We start from the raw sequence: 15,844 nt of genomic DNA, 5'->3' as shown, positions 1-15,844 counted from the left end.
CACTGCACTTCATCGAATAGGGGAGAGGGGCGATAGACCTACGGTTAAGGGAAATCTCTTTGGGGCCATATCGAAAATGGAGTGGAATGGGGAGTGACTGGAAGTAGGGGGGCCGAGGAGAAAGGACCGCAATAATAAATAATGAACATCCGAGATGACCGGGAGGGCCTGAACTAAGCGGGTGGAGCGGGTGGAGAGATGGGGGGAAGGTAGAGCAAGAAGATAAGACGACAGCCCGGTTACGGAAGGTGTAGACGGGTTAGAATAAAGTTGGAAAGAGTGAGGTGCCCTGGGCAGAAACAGGCAAAGTCGGAAGATTCTGAGAAAAAAGGGATGAGTTTGGTTTTGTAGCTGTTGAGTTTGAGATGTCTCCTAGGCAAATGATGATGGGGGTTGGGAGACAGAGAGACGGAAACGGGGAGGGAGGGAGAAAAGAGGTAGATGGAGAGCGGGCTGAGAGCGCTTTACATAAAGCTGAGAATTAGTTCCCCGAGAATTAAAGAGGTCACCAAGAAAGTCCATAGAGATGGGCCGGGGCCCACCTCCAGGAAGGAGGTACGCTAGGGATGACGAGGCAGGTGGGACACAGTTCTAATCCCCTCCAGCCACTTGGAGGGCATGGCTGGACAGGTGCCTCCCTGGTCGAGGAGTCGTGGCCCTTCTTGCGGCCGCCCTGCCCTGAAGATGCCTTCGCCGCATCCCCCGGCGTCCGCCCCGAGGCCAGAACTGGCGGTCCAGGAGACGGTGGGACTGCAGCCCCTCCCGGCGCCCTAACGGGAGGGCAGGGGGCCGGGCTCCGGGATCCCGAGGCCGGGCCCGGGCAGTTCCGATAAGGGGTAAGCGATGTCACTGGGCGCTGGGGGCGGGGCCTGGGACAGGGGGCGGGGCGGGGCGACTCGGCTCGCGGACGCGCGTGCGTCCCGGGGAAAATGTTGCGCAGGTTCTAAAATGGAACGTCGGCGGCGGCGGCGTGAGTGAGCGCGAGGGGGTGTGTGGCCGTGACTGTGGTCGTGGCCGTGGCTGTGCGTGGTGTGGGTGCGTGTATATGTGCGTGTGTGCGCGCCCGCCCGGGACTCTGCGCACCCTCGGGTGAAAGTAGCCGCCGCCGCCGCCGCCGCCGCTTCCTCTTCAGCTCCGGGGTTCTCTGGCCAGCCGCCCCCGCCACTCTCCCGCATGGAGCTGTCTGCCATCGGGGAGCAGGTATTCGCCGTGGAGAGTATCCGGAAGAAGCGCGTGCGCAAGGTGAGCCTGGGCGGGGGGCGGTGGCCGCCGTGTCCCACCTCCGTGCATGGCCATTCCGGCCCGCCGCCAGTGGCGCGCACGAAGAGGGCCCCCGAACCGTCCTGATGCAAGTGGGTGTAGGGAGAGGTAGGAGGCACTTTCTCCTTTCTCTTACGGAGCTGGGCACTCGGGGGAATCAATTGAGGGAAGCCGGGTTCCCTTTAGCCGAAGGGATCTTGTAGTTCCCTGGGGCTCGGTGATCTCAGCCAAATACCCGCCTCAGTTTCCCGCCTTGAAGAACTGGGAGGAGAAAGCGGCCGTCCCGTGCGACCAATAAGGCGCTTTGGGATCCTCAGCTCTGGAGTAGCCCCTAAGTACTCAAGTCAGGAATGGAACTTTGCTAGAGATTAAAAAGAAAGTCGCTTGTCTAGCGTGCTCCCTCCCCCAGTGTCTGCGGCAGGTGAACTTGACCGTGAGTGCTCCGACACCACTTCCTCCTCTCCCCCCATACCTCCCTTCCCCCCTTCCTCATCCTTCCCATCCTTCCCCACCCCCTAGTGTCCCGAGACCGCATGCCCCAAGACCGCGTGTTCAGGCTTCCCAGGAGTATCCGAACTCACCAGGGCCAGCACTTTGGAGCTCTTCTTGGTCCTGGGACGGCCCCCAAACTCCACCCTCTCTGAAAGACCCGGCCTCCGGGGGAAGAGGGTTGGGCCTTTCAGGTCCATTCAGAGCGGCGACCCGGGGGTGGGGGTGGGGGGATACATGGGAAGGGCGGGGCGGGGCGGGGCGGGGTTGGGCTCTGGTACCCTGCCCTTTGGCTGCCCCAGGGCCCGGGGCAGAGGGAACCCGCCGCTTCGAGGCTCCCCCATCCAAGCTCGCCCCATCCCACCCTAGCTATTCCTTGCCCTCCTTCCTGGGGTCCAACAGAATCGGAGACGAGGCTGACCTCTTGGGCTGAGAGGACCCTGAGCTGAGGGAGCCACCCTCGCCCCAGCTTCCTTTTCTAGTTTTCTAGTTGGGGATACTGAACCTTAGGAGCGGGATGGACTTGCTCCCTCTCCCACCAAGTGAGCCAGAAGAGAAGGCAAGACGCTCGCGCGGCCGCAGCTTTTATTAAGCCCGGTGACACATACAGAGTCAACAAACTCTGCTCTCCTGATGGGGCCCGGGGTCCCTTAAGGATCGGATTTAGAACTAGCCCTCCCCTCCCCCCAAGCCATCTAGTCCAATCCCTTCATTTGGCCCCGGAGGGGGACAGGGTATGAGGCTCAAGTGGGACCGGGGCCAGGTCCGCCGACTCCGCCTTCAAGAAGGCGTGGTCGTTGTAATTTATTTGTAAAGGTCCCGCTTGGAATTGACGTTGCTTCCGTGCATCCCTGGAGCTGGGCTGTGCCCCGCGTGGGCACTACTTGACTTTTTTGATGGTGCGACCTCAGTTTCACTGGGAAATTCCCTTCGCCGGAGCGGATGGGCAATTCCTCTGTAACTTTGTCTTACAAAACTGCCCTTGGTAGGGAGGGGAACGGGGGCGGCTAGAGGGCTTAGAGAGGAGAGGTTTAAAGTTTGACCGGAAACATTTATTTATTTATTTCCTAGCCATGTGACCCTGGGCAAGTCACTTAAATCCCATTGCCTAGCCACCCTCTTCTGCTCTGGAACCCATACACAGTAGTGATTCCAAGCTAGAAGGGGTGGGGGATGGAGAGAGAGAGAGACAGAGAGAGGGAGAGGTAGACAAAGAGAGAGAGACAGAGAGGGAAAGGGGGGGGGAGCGAGAAGAGATAGAGGGGAAAAGGAGAGAGAGACAGAGAGGGGGAAGAGGGAGGGAGGAAAGGAAGGGAAAAAGGAAGAAAGAAAGAGGAGCATGCAGTCTTTAAAGGTGGGACTGGCATCAGAGCCTCTGCTTCAGAGGCCATAAGCTAAGCACTGCTTTTCTTCGTTAATACCCATTGGATTCATCAAAACCAGGTTCAAAGCCTGACCTTGGCCAAATTGATCAATTTCTCCTTGTCTTAAAAAATTAGGGCAATTGGGTGAGATGGCCTCTGAGTTACTCCTAGCTCTAGAGCCAGGACCCCATGATCCTAAGTCACTTGACCTCCCTGGGCCTCAGTTTCCCCATCAGTAAAGTGAAGGCATTGGACTAGATGGTCCCCAAGTCTCTCTCAGCTCCAGCTTATGGTTTCCCCTTCAGTAACCTCATGCAAGTGTGCAAGTGTGAATAGGGTCCCATTTTATAGAAAAGAAAACAGGTTTTCCCAGGATTTAAGGGACTGTCCTGGAACTGTCGGGGTGCCAAGCTCCGTTTCACCACACCGCCTCTGCTACAAAGGAATGGTCCAGATCCCCCAAGGCTGCAACAGACTGAGTGATGGTGTGGCAATCCTAGGCCTGACTGGAGCCCTCATGGCTGTCTGTGTTTTCTCTCTTCCCAGGGAAAAGTGGAATACTTGGTCAAGTGGAAAGGATGGCCCCCAAAGTAAGCCTCGTCTACGTGTGTGTCTGTCCATCCGTCGCCTGTCTGTCAGTCCCAACCATAAGGGCACACCTAGGGCCTTCTGCCCCTCCCCCCTCCTGGTCCTTTTGTCCATCCTCCAGCCCTTTAGATTGATGTGTTCCTGGACCAGTGGGCACACTGCAGGGCATTGTGGGTAAAAGAGAGGACTAAGACCCAGGCCTGCCCTCAGGGGGCTCAGAGCCTAACACAACTGGTGAGCTGGGGGCAAGGAATCACAGAGTGCTTCGTGGAGGAGTTGGCCTTTCCAGGACAGCAATAAGACTGTTTCTGTAGTGCTTTAAGGTTACAAATATGATCTCATTCAATAGCCCCGGGAGGTGGATGCTGTGATCATCATCCCCGTTTTAAGGGAAGAAAATGGAAGCAAACAGAAGTTAAGCAGCTTGCCTGGGGTTACAGTTCAGCGTTATCTGAGGCAGAATTTGAACTTGGGTCTTCCTGACCAAAACACTCTTGAAGGAAGAGGATTTTGATAGGCAATTTAAAACTTTCTTTTTAATGGATTTCTTTAGTTTGTGCATTCTTTTTACTTTTTACTATATTCCTGCTTCAAACAACTAGATGGAAAAGGGGATAGTCGGGAAACCTCAGGTCAGATCCTCAGCTAGCTTCGGGGCCCTGGGTGAGTCTGTGTTGCCTCAGTTTCCTCAGCTGTCAAGTGGGGATAATGACAGCACTGACACTAGGGTCCTTTTGAGGATCCAGTGAGATAATATTTGTACAGCTCCTGGAAAATGGAAGGTGCCTAATGAAGGCGTATTTCCCTTCTCTTTCCCACCCCCTTCTAAATAAACTAATAAAAAAGGAGGGGAAAAGGCAATTCTGCAAAAACTGACCCACACACCATGCAGAGCTGCGGGTATAAGCTGGGCCCCTGCCTCCACAAAGTCCTTCCATTCCTATTCCCAGGGGGTAGCAAACCCCTCACACTCAGCCTATCACCGTGGCCCAGTTGCTATTTTTCATTGATTTGTGCCACATCTGACACTTCATGACTGCATTTGGGGTTTTCTTGGCAGAGATCCTGGAGCAGTTGACCGTTTCCTTCTTCAGCTCTTTTGACAGATGAGGAAACTGAGGCCAACAGGGTGGAGTGACTTGGCCAGGGTCACACAGCTACTGTCTGAGACCAGATTTGAACTCGGGTGTTCCTGACTCCAAACCCAGTGTCTTAATCATTGCATTTATTAAGCAGCTACTTTACTCTGGAGGAAAGAAAGCTAGCCTTGCGGGGGGGACCCTGGCCAAGTCACTGAACTCCCCCAAGCACTTCCCTAGGTCTGTAAGTTAGAGAGCCTGGGATAAATCCTAGATCCTAGAGGGAGGTTATTCCCCCAGACGACCAGAACCAGCCCTCTCATTTTCCAGGGGATGAAGCCCAGGGCTTTGGAGGTGAAATGACTTACCCAAGGCCACATGTGCTCTGCAGTTAGTGCCAGACTGTACCTCCTGCCTCATCTGTCCAAGGAGAAATTACTCTAGTGTAGATGCTTTCCTGGGGGCAGGTGGGATCCAGTCTGTGCACAGCGCAAGGAGCACAAAGTTTATACAATGTAGCTTCCGGGGAAAGAGAGTGATAACAAGCAGGGGGGCCTCGTGGGGTCTGTAGCCCGAGCTGTGAGGGGGAGCCTGGAGTCCAGAACAGCCATTCCAGCCCGTTCTTTTAGAGACAACACAAACTGCTCCTTGCCCAGGGCGGGGAGAGGCAGGGCAGGGCCTAGAGGAGGAGGGGCCAGCCAGCCAGCCAGGCAGACACCAGACATTTATTAGGCACTTACAGTGTGCCAGGCACTGTGCCAAGGGCTGGGGACAGATACCCAGAATGGTAAAAGCCAGCTCCCTTGGCATCAGAGAATTTTTGATTTTTATTATTCAAAATTTATACCTTTATCTTTATATAAAATGACATATAATGTTATATTTATAGAAAACATTTTACATCATTTTATATTTAGAAAATAATTTATATAATTTATATTGTAGAAAACATTTTATATAATCTATATGTATAGAAACATTTGCATAAATTTATATTTATGGAAAATAATGATATAATTTATATTTATGTAAAAGTTTAACATAATTTTATATTTATAGAAAATAATTCTATAATTTATATTTATATAAATGTTTTAATATAATTTTATATTTATGGAAAATATTTTACCTACTTTATAGAAAACATTTTACCTAATTTTCTAGAAAACATTTTACCTAAAATTATGTTTGTAGAACATATTTTATATAATTTGATAGAAAATATTTAACATAATTTTATATTTGTAGAAAATAATTTCATAATTTATATTTATATAAAATGTTTTAATATCATTTTATATTTATGGAAAATATTTTACCACTTTATAGAAAAATATTTTACATAATTTTATATTTGTAGAAAATAATTTCATAATTTATATTTATATAAAATGTTTTAATATCATTTTATATTTATGGAAAATATTTTACCACTTTATAGAAAAATATTTTACATAATTTTATATTTATTAAAATATTTTACCATAATTTAATAAATAAAATTTTTTTTAGGATTTTAATTAAATTTTTTAGGATTATTAGGATTTTTTTTTTAAGGATTATTTTTGAGTTTGTTTTTCAATCAGTCACTTCCAGACAGGATCCCATCTCCTCCCCCATCCCCTACTCTCTCTTTTTCTTTTTTTTTAACCTTTTCTACCTTAGCAACAACTCTAAGACAGAAGGGCAAGGGCTGGACAGACAGGGTTAAATAAATGACTCGTGCAGAGTCGCCCAGCTAGGAAGTATCTGAGGCCACTTTTGAACTCGGCACCTCCCCTCTCCAGCCCTGGCTCTCTATCCACTGAGCCGCCTCACTGCCCCTTCCCTCCCCTGGACACTTCCAAGGGCTTTCCCTTGTGAGAGAAGCCCTTCAAACCCAACCGATAGGCCCTGGGATGCTCCACCCTCCGGAGCCCTCATGCGCTTTCCAAGGGCTCCTTAGACATGATCTAGCGGCCCATCCCCGTTTACAGAGAAGGAAACTGAGGCCGGCCCGGGCTCACACAGGTCTTGCAGGGCAGAAGGGGGACTCACCCCCCCACTTTTGGTGTGGGAATCCAGTTTCTTTCCAAGCCCCCCCCATGTCCCCAGCAGCCTGGAACGCAGAAGGGGCCACACGAGTGTTCACTGGACTCGATTGTGGCTGCCAGAGCCCCTCGTTGCAAGGTGAGCCCCTTATCTGGGGGGTCCCCGGGCCAGGCAGGGCAGGACGGTGACACCCCCTCCTCTCCTCAGATCCGAGGGGGTCCTGGCCCTCGGGCTACTGCCAAGGGGGGAGACAGCAGGATTTCCCCTGGCCGTCTCAGGGGAAAGTGTGCCGGATTCACACTTGGTAGGCCCGAGTTCGAATCCTGCATTTGACCACTTCCTCCCGAGGTGATGCTGAACAGGTCGCTCCGGTCTCCTCCGTCCCTGTCTGTCAAATGGAGAGGTGGGCAGGGTTGGGACAGGACGGCCTTCTCTGTAAATGGGGGAGGCTTGATGTGCAGCTCCCAGTCCAGGATTCCTCGATCCTCTGGAGGGGAGGGAACAGCCCCAAACGTGGGCTGGAATGAGGTTCACAAGCGGAGGCCCCTCCCAGAGTGGGGTGAGCGTGGGGGGCGCGGGGGGCACTTTGGCACAGAGACTTTTAGGGTGCAAGGGCCCTAGAAGACGGAGCTCAGCCCAAGGGTGGGGGCTCTTTTTTAAAACTCTTACCTTGGGTCTTAGAGGCAGTACTGAGTTTCCTTTCGGAGACACAAAGGCAGTGGAGGTTCAGTGACCGGTCCAGGATCACACAGCTGGCAAGTGCCTGGGGCAAGATTCACACTCGGGTCTTTCCCATCCGCTGGGCCCCCTGGGGTCGAAGGCTTAGGAAGGAACCTCCGAGGCCACTTTTCGGCCTAGGAGCCTGAGACCCAGAGAGGGGGAGGGAGTGGAGTCAGGTCACCCAGTTAGTGTCAGAGGTAGGATTCGAACCCAGGGCCTCTCTCCATCCTGCCCCAGCCCACCCCAGGGATGGCTATTGGCCCTCGAAGAGCTGCAGGTGTAGGTGGCTGAAGCAGAGGGACGCCGAAGGGCCTGCGGGCCCCTGGAGTTCAGGGAGGCCGCCCCCTCCCCCGTTAGCTGGCACGAGTGCCAGGCTGGGCTCTGAGTCAGCTCTGAGCACGCTTGTTTACGAGTTCCATCCAGAGGCCGGGAGGGGGAGAAGGAGGGGCCCGGGGAGCCGGGGGTCACGTGGGGCCTGTTTTCCAGCAGCTGCTCCGCTTCTCCCCCACCCTCCTGGCAGGCCCCGCCCCCAAGGGGATGCCCTGCGGAGAACAGGGGACGGCAGGGTTTGGAACGTGGGATGTCCGCTCTGAGAGGCTTGAGGTCGAGCCATTAGAACAGGCCAGACCTGGAAGGAAGCTTAGCGTGGAGAGAGCCAGAAAGCATGGGAAGCCTTGGACCGGGGAAGGTCCTAGGGGAGAGGGACCTGGGGGTTCTCTAGTCCCCTTCCCTGAGCAGACAGATGGAGAAACTGGGCGGGGAGGAAAGAGGGCTCAGCCAAGGGCTCACAGCCAGGCCCGGGCTGCTCGTCTCCCCAGTCTCAGCAGCGCCTGCCCTTCTTTGCCCACGTCCCCCAGAGGGCCAGCTTGCACCGAGCATCCGCCCTGTGCCAGGCACTGGGCTAAGGGCGTTGCAGACGGTGCCTCCTCCGAAGAAGCTCCGGCCCGGGGCCTGCCCTCTCTCTGCCCCAGCAGGAAGGGAATTTCCTGCTTCCAGTGACATCATGGGGGCAGGGGGAGGGGGCAGACACGGGTGAAAGGATCCAGAGAGGCGAGAGACTGAGTGAGCGCAGGGCCAGGACAGCTGACTCACCCTGCTTGTCTCAGCCGCCTGCCTCCTACCTGCTGATCACTTGCCAGAAGGTTCCATTTTCTGCCTCAGTTAACCTTCGGTATGCTTCCCTTTGGGCTACTCAGGAGGCTCTTGGGGCTTCTGCAAAAGAGGTAGACTAGACAATCTCCAAGTGCCTCCCAGCCTGACACTCCCTGTTCTAAGCTCCCTCCCAGCCCTGACATTCCCTGTTCTAAGGGTCCTCCTAGATCTGACATTCCCTGTTCTAAGCTCCCTCCCAGCCCTGACATTCTCTGTTCTAAGGGTCCTCCTAGATCTGACATCTTCTGTTCTAAGAGTCTTCTCAATTCTGACATTCCCTGTTCTAAGCTCCCTCCCAGCTCTGACAATCCCTGTTCTAAGGGCCCTCCTAGATCTGACATTCCCTGTTCTAAGCTCCCTCCCAGCCCTGACATTCCCTGTTCTAAGCCCCCCCAGCTCTGACATTCCCTGTTCTAAGCTCCCTCCCAGCTCTGACAATCCCTGTTCTAAGCCCCCCCAGCTCTGACATTCCCTGTTCTAAGCTCCCCCCAGCTCTGACAATCCCTGTTCTAAGCCCCCCCAGCTCTGACATTCCCTGTTCTAAGCTCCCTCCCAGCTCTGACAATCCCTGTTCTAAGCCCCCCCAGCTCTGACATTCCCTGTTCTAAGCCCCCTCCCAGCTCTGACACTCCCTGTTCTGAGCCCCCTCTCAGCTCTGTCATTCCCTGTTCTGACACCCTTCCTGGCCCCAACGTTCTGCAGGAAAGTAGCCTAGATCAGGAGCACTAGGTTCCCATCCCCTGTTCTACCAGGCAGCACCTTCCCAGCCCCTGATCTATTTTCTATCAGCCAAGGACGTAGGAGGAAAGAAACTAAGCTCTGGCACAGATCTCCGTCTCTCTGCAAATGGAGGGAGTTGGATTAGACAGTCTTTGAGATCCTTTTTACCTCTGACCTTGCACAATTCTGAGGAGCAGTGCGATAGCCAGCTAGGGTGCTGTACCTGGACTCAGAGAGTCTTGGGTTCAAATCCTGCCTCAGTCCCCTTCCTGCTGGACAGGACAAATCACCTTCATTCTGGGCCTCTGTGTCTATATCTATACAATGGGTCTCATCCCTAGAGTTCCTGCCTCTCAGGGTTGTTGTGACACATACATCATGTTTGTAGAGTGCTTTGCAGACTTGGAATCATATCAGCATGCCAGGAACAAGAAGAAGAATACAAGAGCTCACATATCTAGGGTTTTCTAAGGTTTATGGAGTGCCTTAAAGAAGAAATTTAATGGGGGACAGTGAGGTGGCTCAGTGGATAGAGCTAGGCCTGGAGACAAGAGGTCCTGGGTTCAAATCTAGCTCAGACACTTTAGTTGTGTGGCCCTGGACAAGTTACTTTACCCCCATTGCCCAGCCTTTACCAATCTTCTGTCTTGGAACTGATCCTTAAAGGTATTGATTGAGAAATCATATCATCCTCTTGTTTTCCATCTGCCGAAATGCTCCCAAACAACCCCCAAATGAATGTCTAAATTGTGACTAATTTAATTTAATTTTGAACTAAAGACATTCCTTTTTCTCCCCAAGATCCTTGGGGGAGGGGGGATGAAGGGGGAAAGCCCTGTAAGGAATGCACCATCAAACAAAACAAACTCCCACACGGTCTGTGTCCAGGTCTCCTCCTTCCCCCAGTCCCTCACCCTCACCCATCAGGGCTAGTCACTGGTGAGCAGTTAGCACCAGGCCTGAAGTCTGGAAGACTCCTCTTCCTGAGTTCAAATCTGTCCTCAGACACTAGCTGTGTGACCCTGGGCAAGTCACTTCACCCTGTTGGTCTCAGTTTCCTCATTTGTCAAATGAGCTGGAGAAAGGAATGGTAAACTACTACAGATTCTCTGCCAAGAAAACAGAAAACTCACCAAGAGTCGGAGATAGCTAAATTGATAAGACTTAAAGTTGTCACAAAGCACTTTTCCTAACCTGCCGAAGTGCAGAGTACAAGAAGCCGAGTCCTTTTACAGAAGAGTAAACCAAGCCAATCCAGATTCACAGAGCTAGGAAGGACCTCAGAAGGAATTGAAACTGGGGCATCCCGGTCCAGACCCCATGCCACCGCCCCATGTAAGAGAGTGGTCCATTCGACCAAGATGTGTTAAGTGGCTTCACTGGGCTCCATGGGGTAGGGAGTGGGGGTAAAAGACCAGTAGGGGGCCTTCTGGGGCGGGAATGGGGACAGATAAGTATAATTCAGGAAAGAATACGAGAACTGAGGAGGGGGGGTGCTCAGAACAGGGGCAGAATACTCAAAGCATGGAAATGTCTTAGAACAGGGAAGGTCAGAGCTGGGGAGAACCTTAGAACAGGGAAGGTCAGAACTGGGAAGAACCTTAGCACAGGGAAGGTCAGAGCTGGGAAGAACCTTAGAACAGGGAAGGTCAAAACCTGGAAGAACCTTAGAAAAGGGAATATTAAAGCTGGGAAAAACCTTAGCACAGGGAAGGTCAGAGCTGGGAAGAACCTTAGAACAGAGAAGGTCTTAACTGGGGAGAACCTTAGAACAAGGAAGGTCAGAACTGGGAAGAACCTTAGAACAAGGAAGGTCAGAACTGGGAAGAACCTTAGCACAGGGAAGGTCAGAACTGGGAAGAACCTTAGAACAGAGAAGGTCTTAACTGGGGAGAACCTTAGAACAAGGAAGGTCAGAACTGGGAAGAACCTTAGAACAAGGAAGGTCAGAACTGGGGAGAACCTTAGCACAGGGCCTTAGCACAGGGAAGGTCAGAGCTGGGGAGAACCTTAGAACAAGGAAGGTCAGAACTGGGAAGAACCTTAGCACAGGGATGGTCAGAGCTGGGAAGAACCTTAGCACAGAGAAGGTCAGAACTGGGGAGAACCTTAGAACAAGGAAGGTCAGAACTGGGAAGAACCTTAGCACAGGGAAGGTCAGAGCTGGGGAGAACCTTAGAACAAGGAAGGTCAGAACTGGGAAGAACCTTAGCACAGGGAAGGTCAGAGCTGGGAGTTCTTGGAATGGATGTCAGCTCTGAGAGGAACTTCGGTTATCATCTACTCCAACTCCTTCTTTTTACAGATGAAGACATTCAAACCCAAAGGGAGAAAATGACTTGCCCAGGGCTTTATCCCCAGCACTAACTAACCCATAGGAAGCTCCCAATCTGGCAGGGTAGTAAGGCATACACTCTAGGGGTAATATTGATGCAGATGGAGGCAATGATAGGTAGCCAAGGAGGGGTAGGTAGAGCTGTGAGAGCGCTCCTTAGTTGGGGTAGTCTGAGAATGAGGGAGGGTTTCCAGGAGGTGTCAGATTCCCAGGTGGGCCTTGAAGGATGCTACATGAACCATTGGCAAATCTCAGGCTTAGGCAGGAGAGAAGGGTAAGAGAACAGGGAGGGGAGTCTAGTGAAGAGTCAGGAGACCCCAAGCATCCCTGCCATGGCCTGGATACCCTGTCCTGTCCCCAAGAGTGGGTGGCTATTGATGCCACCAGTAATCATCACCTTTCCTGCCTTTCTCCAGGTACAGCACATGGGAACCAGAGGAGCACATCTTGGACCCCCGCCTCGTCATGGCTTACGAGGAGAAGTAAGGGGGCCTTTTGCTTTCCCTGCTGGTGTGGGTGGCAGGTGGGCAGTGGGTGTCCCATTAGGACCTGGCACAAGGGTGCCCACACCACAGTTCCCAAGTATTTCCTGAGCCTCAGTCCTTATGCTTAGCCTGCAGAAGAACCAGAGACCAAGCATTGTTCTTCTCAAGTCTGAGTCATTTCTACCAGCATTGATTAAGCACCTGCTATATGCTAGGCCTTGGGGGATACTGAAGTGGAAAATGGCATAATCTCTGCCCTCAGAGAGCTTCCCTTTTATTAGGATCCATGCCATACAGACAGACCTACATAAATGAGCAGGGAGAAGGAAAGCAAGGGTCATGGACAGCTGAGGGTCAGGGTGGGATCCAGGCAGGCTTCATGAAGGAGGTGGTATCCAAGTGGGATTATAAAGAAAGGTCATGATTTTAGCAGATTGGGAGAGAAGAGAGTATAGCTTGCACCCATGAAAATTTAAGCAGCAGAACAAGGGATGTCCCAAGGCAGCATATGATTGAGGGCTCACCAGTGGTCCAAACAACTTGGGTCCATCCTGGGGAGGAGACATCACCTTCCTATTTCCTGTACATTTGCCTCAGTCTACCTGACTTTCTTATGTCAGTGATCTTCTACCTTCCCTGTACAGGACTGAGTGTTTGACCCTTAGCTTCAGATTCTGGCTGAACCCAATATAGTCCCTGTTCTCAAAAAGAGCTTACTGACATCTGAATAGAGGTGACCCCTTCGATTGACCTTTCCCAGCTTCCTGACCCAATTTGTTGTATTGATTCAGATATCTACTGTTCCTATGCCTCAGTTTCCCTGCAGGGAACCCATCAAGGGACTTTTAAAAGGTATTTTTGCCTTACTAGATGTTTCCTTCCCTGAGCCTCAGTTTTCTTATCCATAAAATGGAGATAACATTTATACTACTTACCTTGAAGGGTAAGAAAGCATTTTGGAAGAAAGCACTTTTTAATTCTTTACGTGATATAAAAAGGGACTGGTAGGTGGCTCAGTGGATTGAGAGCCAGGCCTAGAGATGGGAGGTCCTGGATTCAAAACTGGCTTCAGACACTTCTTGGCTATGTGACCCTGGATAAGTCACTTAACTCCCATTCTCTAGCCCTTACCACTCTTCTGCCTTGGAACCAATGCACAGTATTGATTCTGGCAAAAGGTAAGGCTTAAAAAAAAAAGCAATATAAAAACAATAATGTTTTGGTTTTTTTTTTTTTAAGTCACAGTTGTGGTGAAAATACTTAATAGAATAGTGTGATCTTAAGAGACAAGAAGCACCAGTCTAAGAGTGAGACTCCCATTTAGGTTGTCCAGATGTGTGACTTGACTACTGCTTCCTCTCTAGACCCTCAGTCTTTTCATGTGTAAAATGGGGAGGTTGGACTATTCAACCACTGAGGTACCTCCTAGATCACAGATGCACAGGTAGTCAAAGCCAGAAGAACCTTTCAACATTGAGAGGGAGCTTAGAACTGAGAATGTCTGAGCTGGGAGGGATTGTAGGGCACAAAATATTAACTCTATGAGAGAGTACTAAATTTGGAGTCAGGAAATGGAGGCGTAAGTCTTAACTCTGTTACTTCTACCTGGGCAAGTCCCTTAATCTCTGAGTCTTGATTACCCCTCTGGAAAAGGGAGGCAGTATGTGGATAAATCATCAGAATGCTCAAAAGCTAGCATCCTCTGACCTGGTCCTACTCTTGTACAGAAAGGGACACTTTCAGGAAGCTGAAATCCCAGGCTCACAAGCCCAAGGTAGTCAAGGATCTCAGGAATTATCCTGGCCATCGCATGGGGCATGAATCCCTCTCTAACATCCAGTTTTTATTTGAAGACCTCCAGAAAGGGAGAACCACCTCCCGCTAGCTCAGTAGCACAACCGTGATGAGGGTAACTCTCAGTATTTGGATGTTCTTCCCTCTATGCTGCTGAAGTTGACCTTCCCTATTATGAGCTGGGCAGCCTCAATTTCCTCCTTCTTGTGGCTAAGTGGCCAGGACACTATAGCAGTGTAAGGGAAAAAATCCTATATCCAAAGTCCTGGTTCTGGCCCAGACTAGCCAACTCTCCCTTTCCCTGAATTTCCCTCAATTTCCCCTACTGTAAAATACTTAGGATTGGATAACCTCTGAGGGACCTTCCAGCCTAAATAAGGTTATCAATAGCCATTTCTGAAGTCTTCACAATGACTGAAGCTGCCCTGAGGGAGTTTACAATCATCCTATGAGGAGTGTTCCCTGTAGTCTGCCTTGGTCTAAACATTTACTGCCCCTGTGCCTCAGTTTCCCTGCAAGGAAACTGTCAAATGACTTTCTTTCAAGATATGCTTTTCTTAGCCTTTCATTTGAAGAGGAAAAAGTTTCACATGCCCAGTACACAGTAGGGAGAAACAGAAAGGAGCATAATGTAGTCATGCTCAAATGTATGAACATACTTAATCACATATCCACACATACATGCACACTCTCACACTTACACATATTCATTCCCTCTCACACACATGCACACATATATTCATACACACACTCAAAAACATCTATACTTGCCCCCGTATACACTTGTACACTCATACATTCCTACATATACTCACACACACTCACAATCCCAAAACCAAGAGGGCAGACGGCCACTGCCCAGATGCTCCCAGGAGGGCCTCTACCACTACTGCCACAGGCTCGGAGCTCAGGCTCTAAATATTCCACCAACGTGTAGTTTTCCTGGGTCTTGCATTCCCATTTCTAATGCCACTCTCCTTACTTTATGTGACTGTCCTTGGTGTCTGGGTTTCATATCAGCTTTTTTCCCCCATTATTCCTCTGTGCATAGAAAACCGTCCCAAACATCCCAGCGCAAAGGATTCAGAAGAAAACGAGGCAGGGAAATGTAGCTCAGGAAATCTAGCCAAGGCATCATTTGAGGGACGTGCGCCACATCTGCGTCCATCGACCCCCACCTCTGGAAAGAAGGCGGGGCATTTTCTATTTCACTCTTTGGGGCCAGGCTCGGTCTCTGGAATTACGTGGCATTTGGGGCCAGTTTTCAGGAGAGAGTCTGTCTCTGGATGCCCTCTACCTTGTCCCCAGCCTGTGTGCCACAGTGGTGATGGCCCATTAAAGGACCGCAACAGAAACCATCTTGGAAGTGACGAGCCATCCCAGGGCTGTCTCTTTCTCTGGAGGATCCTTTCTGATGTCAGGGTTTGAACTTGACCTAGACAGTGTTCTCGATTTAACTCCATCAAAGCATGTCTTAAGCCTCTTCCAAGTCCCCCATCTAAGAGACTAGGCAAGCCCAGGAGAAATCTGAGATGGAAGGCGTTACTCCCAGGGGGAAGCATCACCTTGGGATCACAGGCGTCTAAGCCTAGACCTGGAGGACCTCAGAGACCCCCTTGTCCAATCCCTTCCCTTCACAGAGGATGAAAGTGAGGCTGGGGCGGGGAGGATTTGAGTGATTTGTCTGAAGTCACACTGGGAGGAATTCAGATCTTGACTCATAGGTATGCCACAATGGAACTTTTTTTTTTTAACCCTTACCTTCTGTCTTAGAATCAATACTGTGTATGAGTTCCAAGGCAGAAGAGCAGTCAGGGCTAGGCCATG

General features: G+C 51.0%; 1 protein-coding gene across 2 annotated transcripts in view; it reads left to right on the top strand.

Annotated features, from left to right (window-relative positions):
- The first annotated feature begins 893 nt into the window (after positions 1 to 893).
- Positions 894 to 15,844, top strand: part of CBX7 (chromobox 7) — a 30,417-nt gene continuing 15,466 nt past the window's right edge. Inside the window, exons 1-3 of one of the 2 annotated variants that reach the window (XM_056798956.1) lie at positions 894 to 1,242; positions 3,660 to 3,703; positions 12,155 to 12,220. In XM_056798956.1, the coding sequence (XP_056654934.1) occupies positions 1,174 to 1,242; positions 3,660 to 3,703; positions 12,155 to 12,220 (179 nt within the window). In that variant the 5' untranslated portion in view covers positions 894 to 1,173. The remainder of the gene's footprint in view (positions 1,243 to 3,659; positions 3,704 to 12,154; positions 12,221 to 15,844) is intronic. The other variant, XM_056798957.1, reaches the window with a different exon arrangement.

The sequence above is a fragment of the Monodelphis domestica genome, chromosome 5, assembly GCF_027887165.1.
Source record: "Monodelphis domestica isolate mMonDom1 chromosome 5, mMonDom1.pri, whole genome shotgun sequence".
NCBI lineage: Eukaryota > Metazoa > Chordata > Mammalia > Didelphimorphia > Didelphidae > Monodelphis > Monodelphis domestica.
This window is presented reverse-complemented; position numbering and strand designations above follow the sequence as displayed.